General features: G+C 35.6%; 1 protein-coding gene across 2 annotated transcripts in view; it reads left to right on the forward strand.

Annotated features, from left to right (window-relative positions):
* LOC146001315 (uncharacterized) overlaps positions 1 to 14,584 on the forward strand; it is a 121,963-nt gene that overhangs the window by 86,508 nt on the left and 20,871 nt on the right. The window contains exon 3 of one of the 2 annotated variants that reach the window (XM_083138623.1): positions 4,082 to 6,190. The exons of the other annotated variant lie outside the window; for it this stretch is intronic. Within the exon in view, the coding sequence (XP_082994749.1) occupies positions 4,082 to 5,204 (1,123 nt within the window). The 3' untranslated portion in view covers positions 5,205 to 6,190. Of the gene's footprint in view, positions 1 to 4,081; positions 6,191 to 14,584 lie in introns of those variants that run through there. 2 annotated transcript variants of the gene reach the window in all.

A 14,584-nucleotide genomic window follows, 5' to 3' on the forward strand; every position in this document is an offset into this window, starting at 1 on the left:
GTGTCTCCACTTGTTATTCTGCACTGAACTTAAACAAACTAAACAAACAGCTCCCCGCCCCATTTTTAAAACAAATTTATATGAAATATGGTATTTATAAGATAATCATTATTGATTTGATTGTTGCAAAAAGTTATGTTAAAACAAACTCTTGACCTCAATAATGCAATTTGTGTATTTTCTTTCAGCTGTGGTTTCCTCTTTCTGCAAAAAAAATAACGAATTAACCTAATCATTAACTCAACAAAAAAATGCATCTCTAAATTAATTAATGAAAACTGGTATCACACCCAAACTACAATTTTATTGTAAATGTAAATGAAATGTCATCTCACGTAGTGAAAACAATGCGAAAATTGTTCTAATGAGTGATATATGATTGTCAAACACATACATGAATACATATATTAAGTTCGTGAATTATAATTGGGACAATTTAATAGTAATTTGAAACAATTACAGGCAATTAAACCATCCAAGTAAACTTTTGTGCAATATTTCTGCTGATTCGCGTTATTGAAACAATATTTAACCAATGGGGACATTATCTCATGTTTGAAAATGCTGCATTGGTTGAACTTCCTGTGGACAAGACCGTGAGTGACGCCTCCTGCTCCTCCGAATCGAACTTCACTCTGATTGGAGGATCGTATATTTCACAACACTTTCTTGTTTCAGAGCTAATTTCGTAAGACGTTTTACTTAGAAAAATCTGTCGCATGGAATTTTTCTAACATGACTGTACCATTTTGAACCCTCAACATCCTGGCATTGCCTATGTAGGGGTTTGACAAAGTTTAAATTTCGTATAAAATATAACATTTTTTAAACCTTCTTCTTCTATTTGGTAAATGAAAATTGGTATTTATTGTCACGATCTTGTATCCTAGACTCAATGTAAAAAAGCTATAATTTGTAACTCTACCATTAGTAGTTACCGATATATATTTTTTTATTTAAGACCTTAAATGGTATACTTCCTGCTGTAATCAGACTCAGTATTCAAGCCTTATTGCATAAATAGGCCTGGGGTCTAAGGGTTAAAGAATGAAATAATAATAAATGATAGCAGTCAAGATATATTTTGTAATCATTGGAGACCATAGGATGCGAATGCCGACAAAAAGCTTTTGTGCACCAAGTTGAAAGCTGGTGCACAGTGAACAATATACTGCTGTTGAATCATTGCTTGTGTTGTCTTACACTTCCAAAGGGTCATTCAAGTTGACAGAACACTTCCAAACTGACAAACTAAATATGAAGTTTTTCATCTTCTAATTCTGGTTGTTATTCTCGTGCCTCATTTTCACTTGGTGGTGAAAATTTGAACTATAATTTTCATCATCATTCGCTTCCCCATGGTCCCCATAGCCCCTGTACTGTTGCCATGAACGGCCTCCTGAATGCCTTACAGTACATGAAGAACATATTATGAATGCTCACTGTTCATTGTGTATTTATATTTTTGTTATTTATTGTCACTTTTCTGCCACCTTTAGATTATCGCAACAGTGAGCATGATGAAATTGATAAATTTCCCCCGAAGGAATGCCCATGCACAGACCAGGAAAAATACCATCAAAGGTATGTGGCGAGATCAAAGTCGCTCACTTAAAGCTCTCAGTCACCATTTATTAGCATGTTTTATACTGAAGTAATCACAATTTTCCTTTTTTTGTTAAAGTCTACAACATTTCTTCTTTACTTATGCAGCACATAACTACAGAACCAACCTTGAATAGGAAGTATGGAAAACAGCATGGTTCTGCACTCTTTTGCAGTTGCACTCGAACATGAAAACCTCTAGAGTGCTGGTGACAGCATGCAAACGTGGTATTCGTCTGCTTATAATGGAAGTAAATGGAGTTTTTGTTACAATGTCTGATTCTTTTTCTTGCAACATTTCTTTGAATCCGAAAACTATGATATTTTGCAGGGTGGTCGTGAAGATATTAATGGACATTCTAGACAGTTGACCACGTTCTGATATTGTCACTTTAATTAATACGGGAGAAAATATATGCATGGAATGTTCCCAAAACTGAACTGTTGTGCATGAATTACACAAAAAGATTCATTGGTATTGCCATAAATATCTTGTTTTAAAGAAATGAACAATGAAGCATTTGTGTTTTTAATATTTACTGTCGCTTTTCGTCTACTTTAAACTAATTGCAGTGATGTTGATAACAAATATGAAATTGATAAAGGGAAGCCCAAAGAGCTTCCTTAGTGCCATTGACGTGGCAACTTTTAGATGAATGTGACCAGCAACACGGTGATGTTCACACTGATGTAGGTAGTGACACGGACTCTTCCAGTTTTTTTAAAAAAGGATTCCCTGTGCATGAGGAACCATGCCTTTGAGAAAACAATCCAAGTGGCACACAAGCGACATGTTCATCTTGTCGCATCACTTCAATGCAAAGGCTGTATTTATTTCTGAAGGATTTGTTTTCAAGTGACATCATTTATGCTACTTATCACTTTGGTCCGAAAGCTGCTTAAGAGAGGTTTCATACCAAAGCGACGTGACAGGAAGAGTTCACATCAAAGTGACAAACCACACGATTCCTTCAATCTATTAGCAAGCATTTGCTGCTAATTGTGTGAACAACAGATCTAGGCGACACGAATCAAAGCGAGACAATAAGCTGCATGTGTCACTTTGTTGATTGCTTATTTCTCAAAATATGCCATTTCTTCAATAGCTTGCAGTGTGTTGCTGTGCAAACAGCACATGCGGTATGAGTGTCTTACTTTAGGGAGATTTCGCACCAAAGTGACAAGCTGCATGCAGCACTTGTTGATTAACCAAACTTCGGCCTGTGTGGCCCGTCATGCTCCTATGGTGTCAAACGTTGCTTTTGATTGGCTCGTTCCCAACTGACATGTGTCATGTGTCTCTTTGGTCTCCAGTCTGCCTTGGACCAAAGGAACCGTGTCGCTTTGGTGTGAAATCACCATGTCATTTGTCACATGCCGCTTTGGTCTAAAATCTCCCTGAGGAAACAGTCCAGTCAGAGCATCTGTCCCTACGATTCGAAAGGCTGCATTGACTGACTGCTCTCTTCCAAGCAACACATGTGGATTGTCACCTTGGTATAAAATATCTCTCGGGATACTATTTAGAATCTAATAACATAGAAAAATAAACTCTAGTACATAAATAACACTGAAGTCCAGAATCACATTGTGATGTTTCTTCTTGTGTTACGCATGCTTTATTTTTCTTTTATTTTACTTTTCTTTCCAAATTAATGCCATTTCATGACTGCAAATATAACTTTCCATCAATTCTCGTACCGCTTTTGAAGACATCCAAATTGACACAATGTATTGTAGAAACTAAGTAAGCTGCATTACTTTCATAAGAAATACAGTAGCATTACAGATCACAATACCCATTCAAGATGCTGTAATGTAACTACCACTGGCTTACCAAATCAATCAGAACTACTCACACACGGTCAGATGCGAAAAATAGAATCCCTCCACTTTTTCACCTGAAAGGCAACTGTGATTAATTATCTCATGTTAAATTCTGTCAAAAGTTTCTTTGAAATTGTTTTGCTTATTAAAAAACACTGTAAATTTTTACTTGATTTAATTCTGATTTATGAAAGCCCTATCGCATTGGAGCTCAACAGAGATCAGTTAGGGAATCAGAAAATACAAACAGTTTTCAGTCAGCAAAAGCCATGTATACAAGAGTATTTATCGAGATAACCTCAACACAACTTTTTCATTTTCATGACCACTGTCCTGATCTGAACAAATTGTTCAAAGATATTATTAATAAAATATTAACATTGACTTCTACTGAAAAAACACCTTTTCTTTTGGAAAATGTAGCATATTATTAAGCATATCTCAGTACTTGAAATTGTTTTGTGTTTCACATATAACATTGTTACTTAAGAATAATCGTTAATGGGTCTTTATTGTGTTGTAGTTGGTATTAGGCAATATTTGTTGAGAAAATTATTAAATGTTTTATGTAAATCTTCGTGAAAGCATTGCACTTTTTATGAAATTTCCTCTTGATAAATTGCCTTTAATGATGTATATCTTCTTCTAGGTCATCACCGTGCCACACATTGATTAGAAGTTACTTTCGGCAAGAATGCACAGATAGTGATATGTATTCAGAAAAGTCTTTTGTTCGTTCATCTTGTAACAAATCATTTGACCAGAAGGAAGCTCTTAGAAGACATTCAAGAATTCATCCAATTTGTTCAACAACCAACAAGTCAATCACAGAGTTGGCACATCTTAAAGAACTTTCAACAACTCATAGTTTTGAAGATTTTACAACACATTTAAAGATTCATTGTGGGGAGAAGTCCTATGTGTGTTCAACTTGTAACAAATCATTTACACAGAATGCATATCTTAGAAAACATTTAAGAATACATACTGGGGAGAAGCCGTATTTGTGCTCAACATGTAACAAACCATTTGCACATAAGTCAGATCTTAATAGACATTTAAGAATTCATAATGGTAAAAACCCCTATGTGTGTTCAACTTGCAACAAATCATTTACACGCAGGGGAGCTCTTAAAACACATGTAAGAAATCATAGTGGAGAAAAACCCTTTCTGTGTCAAACATGCGGAAAGTCTTTTGCAGAGTTGGCATATGTTAAACAACATTTACGAATTCATAGTGTTGAGGAAAAGCTTTTTGTGTGTTCAACGTGTAACAAATCCTTTGCAGAAAAGGAAGTTCTTGCAAGGCATTTAGGAATTCACCATGAAGGGCAAAACTTTCTGTGTCCAACATGCAACAAATCTTTTGGAATGTTGAGAAATCTTAAAATACATTCAAAAATTCATAGTGTTGAGAAGACTTTCAAGTGTGCAACTTGTCACAAATCTTTTGCACGAAAGAACGATCTTAAATGGCATTTAAGAATTCATAGTGAAGAGGAACACTTTCTTTGTTCACAGTGTAACAAATCATTTACACAGAAGCGTGCTCTGATAAAACATTTAAGAATTCATACTGGGGAGAAGCCTTATGTGTGTTCAACGTGTAACAAATCATTTGCAGAGAAGCAAAATCTTAAAACACATTTAAGAATTCACACTGGTGAGAAGCCTTACGTGTGTTCAACATGTAACAAATCATTTGCACAGAAGCATGCTCTGACAAAACATGTAAGGACTCATACTGGAGAGAGGCCATGTGTGTGTTGAACATCTAAAAAATCATTTGCATGTCAATGTCAATGAAAGTTTGTTGCACATGTAAGAATTCACACTGGCGTGAAGCCATGTGTGTGTTGAACATGTAACAAATAATATGTACATAAGCAAAATCTTACAAAACATTCAAGACTTGATAGTGGAGAGAAACTTTTCATTTGTTCAACGTATAAGAAATCTTTAAACAGAAGTATTCTCTTAGACGGCATTCCAGAATTCATAGTGGAGAGAGACCATTTCTTTGTTCAACATCAATCAAATCATTTACATAGTTGCTGTATCTTCATGAACATTCAACAGTTTATACTTTTAAAATGCTTTTTATGTGTTGAACATGTAACAAATCATTTGCATGTCAAGGAAAGTTTGTTGCACATGTAAGAATTCACACTGGCGAGAAGCCATGTGTGTGTTGAACATGTAACAAATCATATGTACATAAACAAAATCTTACAAAACATTCAAGTATTCATAGTGAAGAGGGAACATTTCATTGTTCAAAAATGATCAAATCATTTACATAGGTTATCTTTATGAACATTCAACAATTCATAGTTGCCCTTTGTGCATTTAACGTGTAACAAATCATCTACACAGAAGGTAGATATTTGAAAACCTTAAAGAATTAACCCCTCTGTGTGTTCAAGTTGTAAAAAATAATTTTCATGCAAAATGTTCTCATGAAACTTATGTCCTTAAAATTACATTGAATATGTTCAAATAAAATAAATATCCATCAGATTTCTTGAAATGGCTTTGATACTCGATTTATTAATATTACATATTCTTTGATACTACATATTTAGCTACATATCTTTTTGATAATACATATTTAGGTACATATTTTATCAATTATTGTTACATATTTATGTACATAATTTTGTAATGGTGGACATCCTGCACCTGGAGCTGGTGGTTGCTGACTTCCACATTAAAAATATTTCTATGTCCGCAACAAGTAGCTTTTTTTGTAGTAATTTTTTTATCTTTTAACATTGTTTAGGTACTAGTTAGCTTATAATAGATTTCCTTTTCTTTGAATTTTGCATTGATAACTTTCTGCACAAATCCATGACTAATGCAATTTTGTTATCAGATATATATATTTTTTTAACTTGTGGACAAACTGCATCATTACCTTCTAATGTAAAATAACATACTCTTAGGTAGAGTATTTCATGTGCACCAATACAAATTGTTTGAAGACTTTTAGCAAGCAATTGTATATTACATGTTAGAAATTCTCAGATCTTCTTCATCTGGCTACAAATATAGAATATTGGACTTTGTTGTCAGATAATGGAGACAAATCTCCCTGAAATACTGCCATCCTAAAAGACTTAATAAGAACTGTTTGTGAACATTTTCACTGTAGAGTTAGCAATGCATAGTAATTTTTAAAATGTAGTTATTTGTAGTAATTGTAACAGTAATTTGTCATTCCACTGCAGCATCTAGTTATCAAATAAGAAAGAAATGTCAATGTGCTGATATTTTTCATCCACAACTTGGTAATTAAGTGCTTCTGTAGCAAAATAATTAAACCTGTCTACATGAAAATTTGTTCAGTGCTGATGTATGTTGCATTTGTTATGAAAGAATCCTGCACCATGACTGTCCAATCTAAGGCTTCAGGCTTTGGGCTCCAGCTACGTAATGTGCATAGAGTGAGTCTCCTGGGGAAAGCGTTACAACTTTTCTGCTGAGATTTCGGTCTGTGTATGGGACTGGTGGCCACCCACCATCGTGAGGAAATTGGGGAGCAATTGATGAGTAAACACAACTCAGTCATTGATATCTACAACAATTACTGAGGGCTCGTCGTGCTTACCACACATCACCCCGTAACTGGTTTGATGATCTCCCTCTATAGGCCTTGTGCAACAACTTGAGCTCTGGGGAAAATGGAAATCCGAGAGGGCCATGTGCATTTTGAGAAGAAAACGGCAGGCTGGTGCAGCAAAATTCCAATTTTGCCATCTACAGATGTAAACAATTAACTGGTCACTCAGTTTAGATGTAGTTTTGCATAATTTGGAAAAAGGGGGTTCTGCATTGTGAAGCAAGGCAAGAAATGTGCGAGAAGCACAAGCGTCGTTTCCAAAGATACTCAAGATATCCGTGGTGGAGTGGTTAGCACAGCACGCTATGATGCCAGGAGCCCCACTTTTGAATTCTGGCCTTTAGATGGCATTGTTTTTGTGTGTTTCTTGTCATCACTCATCATCATCTTCGCGATTAGTCAAAAGTGGCAGGAAAGCAAAGTAAAATAAACCAAATCAATGAATCCAATTTGTATAAAGGGGGTTATTAATTCATTTATCGATTTTATTTATTTTACTTCACTTTTCTGCCACTTTTGGCTAATCGCAAAGATGAGGATGACTGATAATATGACGAAACTGATGAAGGGACGATCACAAAGAACACCCATGACTGGACTGGGATTCGAACCCTGGAGCTATGATGTCGAAGTGCACTGTGCTAACCACTCTGCCACAAACCATCAAAATGTGTTATTAGAAGTCTCGTAAGATTCTTATGTTGTGGACAATACTGTGCCTACACCTGTCAAAAAAGTTGCGAGATAGAATCAATTTTCAATTTGGGGTCATATTATGGAAATGTGATCTTTGCTTTCTTTATTAAAGAACTGACTCCACTAGGAAGGGTTAGACGGGAAAACCAAATGATATTGTAATGCTTGCCGATTTCTTGTGAGATATTCATGACTGCGGAAACACTGGGAGAGCCATGTGCTATTCAGACGAAACATACATAAACAAATATCATATGGTGCCAAAAAGTGGCAATGTGACGAAGACGTTGTAGACCAAGACCAAGTGGAAAAGGAGGCGTCTAATGGCAATCATCGATGTAGAGCAGTTTCTTGTGGCATTTCGCAAGTAAACTATGTTGGACCCTTTGAGAAAATATATATATATCAAGAATACCATAACGTATATACGCATTGATGATGTCGGAGGGATGGACAGACGTTTTAACACAATAACTTCCATTACGAAAATTGGAGAGAAGGAAATGGGGAGAAGAGCAGCGTACAAAGCAAACATTGCTGTAATAGGCTAGAAGGTCCATTTAAGTTTTTGTCAATTAAAACAACGTAGTACAGTAAAACTTCTCAATATCTGACAGGCCTGGGGGAAAAATAAATGTCCGTTATTAAGAAGTGTCCACTATTCAGAAGAAAGTGTAGGATTTTACACAATAGGATAACCCTATTACAGTACGTACTTTACGAACATAACGCCACAGACGTTTTGAAAAGAGATTTTCTGCCTAATCCTGAACTTGTCCAGCCATCCCACAGATGATTTAAACTCATGATACCCTAATTCTTTAGAGATTTCAAGTTCTTTTTCACGAATAAGAGGTCCACTCACAGGCATGTTGTTGCTACGAGCATCACAAAATCATTCAAGTGTTAAGTTGTCAACTTTCAAGCATGTTGTATTTCGAAATGAGCGATTACAAGAAAGATTTTCATTTCCAGTCCACAATTTAAGGATGTCACTTTTGTTTCTTAAAATGTCACCGATCTGTGTTTTCCAAACGGCAAACTGCACGGCCATGTCTCTAACACTAAGTTTCTCTATCTCGTAGACGTTGATGACTTGAACTTTTTCCTTTAAAGTCAGTCGTTTGCGTTTCGTAGCAGAAGTGACACACACTTCTCAAGATAACCATAAAGAATACTGTCTACTGTCTGCATTTTTAAAGAGAAATATGTTTGGTGTAACATGAAACGGTGCTCGCTAATTCGAAATACTGGCCATTGTTGTATCGAATTCCAGGAATTGTGACCATTTTCTTTCAGGCTGTCCATTATTAATAAGTTTTATTTGCATTGGGGAGGTAGTTTTCAGTGTCTGCGTTCGTTATTGAGAAGTAATATTGCCATTAAACCCCATGTATTTCTGCCAGGGAATTTAAAAATGTCCGTAATTTAGAGGTTTCTGCTATTCAGAGGTGTCCATTAGGAGAAGTTTTACTGTATATATACAACTTTGCCAAGAAATGCTCTTAGTTATCAGGCATTCTGGTAACATTTATTGGAATGGCAAGAAATTAGTGCACTTCCAAGCACTGCTTTTGAGGGGCAGAGAACTCATTATGAGAGTTGTCACTGCCTCTGGAGTCAACTTGAATACTTTCTCCTTAGAGCTCAAGTTATGGCGTGAGATCTATAGGTAGGTAGGTCCTCACCCTCATGAGCTGGTGCGCCATCGGTTATTTTATTTATTATGAAAGAATTATACATTTGGGAAAATATTTTTTTATATAGATTATTCTGAGTAAAAGTTTTATGGATTGTGTACTTTAAGAACTCTATGAGAAGAAACACATTCCACCAAGTACTACAGCACTAATTTGGTAAGACCCATGCACTTTCGATGTATCTTTTGGCCAAGTCTTGTGCACTCGCATACGTGACTTTCGGCGACGTTTTGGGTTCCTCAATTCTCTTAAGGCCTTTGAAAATATCAGAGTGTATTATTGGATGAAGGGAAATGAGTATAGCAAATGTTTGTGAGCATATTGTAAGTGAAATTTATACATGTACCATTGTTTGTGAATGGTTTGTAAACATAAAGATAGAAAACACAAGTCTCAATATATGTAATAATTATGGAAATCATACTTTCTATAATTCATTATGTGGAAATAAGAATGATGTTCCTTAAACCGATGTACTAAAAAATACTACATAAATACTCAAGTTTCTCTTAATGTGAGTCACAGAAAATGGACAGCAAAGCAGTGGGTGGATGCTGTGTTGTGTCTCTCTGTCAATTTTCAGTATTTTCTTTTACATGGACACATAAATGCTAACTAAGAAAAGACATTTAATTTCTTTAGGACTGAGGGTTGTGTAACTTGTCTTGGAGAGGCTTAATTTCCAATGTGGAAAATATACTAAATGTCCCTGGAAAACCTGGGAAAGACAGGGATAATTTAATTGGAGAATATCTGGTAACCCTGTGATATTTTAATCAACATTACAAATATTCATTGTGTTGTGTGATCAATGAGTAAAAGATCGGTTGCACTAAAATAATTTCTTAGAAGATGTGGATGAATTCAACAGAGAAAGAAGCTTTTTTCTGTTTTGTAAATTCCTCAAAGATATGTGACTGCCCTGCAAATTTTTTTGAGTGCAGAAATCATTATAGTCGCAGTTTTTTCTTTTTAGCATCAGTTCAGAGTATCCAACAAAAATTAAGTTGATATACTGTAAACAATGTTTATAATAAAGATTGAAACAGAGAAAATAGAGAAACTTTTCAAAGAAATCATTGGAGAATATTTACAATTGTGCTTCAAATTGAATTCAGATAAATTTTGGTGAAGTTTGCAAGACTGGAGTAGGTAATATATCACCTTATGAAAAATGTCACATCTGAAACAGAGGCATATAGTTTACGAAATCAAAATATTGATCAGTCCCCAAAATTAAATGGAAATGGATGGTTGCACAATCATCCAGACATTTGAAGAAGCTTTCATCCAGAACTGTCACAAAGTGTTCAATTATCATCTTTTTTATAAATGAATGAGACATCTCAGGTTAAAACCCTGTTTCCATATTATTTTTTTACGTGAATTGAAGTTGACATGTTCCATTAAGATTTGCTGAGTCAAGTAATAAAATTGTTTTCTTTTTTGATCATGTGCTAATTCCATACAAAATTTTCAACAAATGTACTCACCTGCACACTTTTATTTTTGTCTGATGTGTAGTGGTGTGAATTCTCAAGTTATTTGAAGGAAATTGTTGCATTTTGGGCTGCGGTTTTTAAACAAAAACCTTTCCCTTAATTTCACTGCTCCGTATGTGATCAGTTCTAATAACAGAAGATTGCATTTTTGTAATTATTAGTTCTAAGAAGTTCTTGTCAATGTTGTTTTACATAAGACTTTATCAGTATAAATGAAACACATTATTTGTACTCTCTACAACAGTAGAGTTAAGTAGTTGTCAGTTGTCAGAGTTCAACGTATATGATCACGCAGCCATTTGAATAGCCACTCTTGATTGGAAATAATTTGATGGCAATTTCCCAATATCATGGATAAATATTGCATTTAATGACCTCTACTTTCTGATTGAAATTTGTGCCTCTTGAAGCAGTAGACATTACTGTAAATGTACAGTGTGTTCTCTTCTAGGAACCGAGAAAATTAGTACTGTTACTGTATTCATATATTAAGTGAACAATTGCTGTGTATCACTTACTGTAACTATCATATGGACCAGTGGCTTTCCCACAAGGTACATGGAGAAGTGTACAATTCTCATGCTGACTATTATTGTTACTGAAATTATAAAGGAATCTGTAACATTACACAGCTACTGTACATATACATGGTAAAACACTATTCCTATAACACCATAGACAGACATACACAAAAGACAAGCAAATTTTGAGATTCAAGGAAATTTTCTCACAAATGAAGATAATATTGGGCAGACAAACAAATTTGAAAAATGCAAATGAATTTTGTCACAAATGTAGATAATGTTTTTAATATGTGAACAGTGTCCATAAATATGAAAGGACTTGAGATTAGTTTACAAAATACGTAGTCAATCCATGTCAGATCGTCCCAAGAGAAATTAATTGATTGCCTGTTTTTTTATAAGTATATAATTCTTGTAGCACCTATGCAAGTGTAGTAAAAAAACAGGCATTTTTTTCTTATTATGTAACTACATTGACAAATCACTCTAATCATTAGGGAAAGGATTTCTAGTTCCATACCTATTTTATTGCTACGTCTTCCACGTATGCTATTTAGAGATCTTTGCATTTCATGTTAAGTTCTGTTCACATAGAGTGAGACACTTGTTTGAGAGTTAAAGTTCAACTGAGGTGGCGACCGAGTGTCGCAGTACAACCAAAGTAAATGTTTGGAAAACCGCACCCTGCAGTGTTGCTTAATAGTAAATATTTTCACCAGGGGAAGAGAATTTTATGACTTGCAAAGTCGATTAACAAAAGCCTTGCATTGTAATTATTAATGCAATACAGTATCTATTTATACATTCGAAGGACAAGGAAAAATTGTTGAAAAAATCTTTGGAAAATTCAATAATCAATAACTAAGGCTAAAGACTCTGTGTCAATTCATTCAATTGAGAAATAAATTAATCTTTATTTGGATGCAGAAGTGAGTGGATGATGGTGGTATTACCCCCTCCCCCTAGCATAAAGTAGTAGTAAAGTTCACATTCAAGATGCGGATAGTAGAAAATCAACAATACAAAGCAAGACTTCTAGAGCAGATTCATTTTTCTCTTGCATATGCATACTTATACGATGATAATTAGGACAGCCCTCGTTGAATGGCCATCGTAATTAGCACCGCAAAAAGAACACTACGCTGGAACCCTTTTAATTTATTTATTGGACTGTATGCGACTCCTGGAAACACAAACCTCGTGCATTGGCATGTGTTGTTCTGCCTAGGGCTGTTACACGCACCCACACACATGCTTACTAAACTCCAATCGTCTCTGCTTTGTCCATCATCAAAAACTGTGTCTATAACAAAATTGTTCATCTCAGCTGTCTGTATGTTATTGCTGTCAATAAGTTGATATTGGTATGACACTCTTTCCAATTTTGGGTCTGTGTTGGAATGACCTGTTTAATGTTCAATAATTTTGGAATAATACGGGTCTTGCTGTTGTAATTTTATAATATTAAAACTTGGATGGCTCAGTCGGTAACGCGTCTGACTACCATGCTAAAGGTCCCGGGTTCGATCCCCGGCCGGTTCAAATCCGGGAACTTTTCTAACGGTGGAAGCGGCCCCGGCGCCCACCCAGCATCGAATAACATGGGTACCTGGGGGAAACCCTTGGGGGTAAAGGCGGTCAGGGGCGTGATTCTGATCACATCACCCCCACTCACGACCGGATCAAAAAAGTGTGGGGCGTTACCCCCACACCCCCTATACGCCTTCATGGCGTGGTGCTATGCACAGGGGAACACTTTACTTTTACTTTACTTCTTCCAAGTAATTTACACACATTTCTTCATACAGATCTTGGTCTTCTGTTTCTGCCTTTTGTGTGTAACAACTGATGACATCAGCAAGGGTGTTACATTTCCATTTTAGATGGAAGTATGATGTCGTATTCCTTATAGAAAGTGAGCCCAAAGTGTCATTTTACTATTCATTGCTGTTTTGTTATTTAGAAACATAAGTGCCTTGCTGTTTGTTACGAGATTAAGAGGTTTTTCCTAACAGGTAAAAATGAAACATTCTGCACTCAGAACTCATTCTAAAGCTTCTAAGGAAAATGTACCATACCTAGTTTCTGCCGTACGTTTTGAGATATTTGAAATCCATTTTGTGAGACTACGTGTCCAAGGCTAGGATTTTTGTATAACCAAATAAACATTTTCGAGGTGCTAGGCGCAACTGTGCTGGACGTAATCTTGTGAATGTATCAAGCAGTGATGGAATGTAATTACTTGCTAACGTGATGTCATCAAAATATATTGACACTTAGTTTTCATCGATGCCATTAAAAACCATGGGAATATCCTTACTTAGTGCTGCAGATGAATTCTTGAACCCCATAAGAAGATAATTAAATTTTTGTGTTTCCTGCTGGTATGAAGAATGCTCTTTTTTGTCTTACATGCCTCAGAGATCCTGACCTAGTAAAAGGCAGATGGTAAGTCGTCAAGCTGCATGAAATATTTAAAATAGTTTCAATGGATGGGAGAGAAATGGAGTCATACTTCACTTGGTTATTTAAATGACACATATCAACTAGTAATCTACAGGGTGTTTCATAAGTAATAGCACAAACTGACACAGGTGAAAGTACATGATAAGAGAAGCAAAGAAGTCTCAGTAAACATGGGTCTACAAATGAGCCGTTTTCGAGATAATCTCGAATGTGTGATTACAAGCATCCACTGACTTCTTTGTTTGTAAACTTTGTCCTAGTTGATAAAATGCTAATAATGTGTGCAAATGTGTGGTTACAAGCCGTCATTTATTACATTTTGTAAACAGATATCATCGAAGGTGGATAGGTTGAGGCAGGCCTGTACCATGGCCTCCAAGGTCACCGGATCTAAATCTTTTGAATTTTTGTGTCTGGGGTAACCTGAAAAGCGTAGTGTACAACACTCCCGTTGACACGGTTGAAGAACTGGAACAGAGAATTGTACATGCTTGTTACCAATTCCAAAATGATCCGAGGGTTTTCGAAAGAATTCGAAACTCAATGTGGAATCGCATACAGTATTGCATCCAGATGGAAGGACGACACTTTGAACCTCCTTTAACAGGTACGAGTGTACAGTAATTGTAACATAGAACAT

This window comes from Lepisma saccharinum, chromosome 17 (assembly GCF_977018435.1).
Source record: "Lepisma saccharinum chromosome 17, izLepSacc3.1, whole genome shotgun sequence".
Lineage (NCBI taxonomy): Eukaryota > Metazoa > Arthropoda > Insecta > Zygentoma > Lepismatidae > Lepisma > Lepisma saccharinum.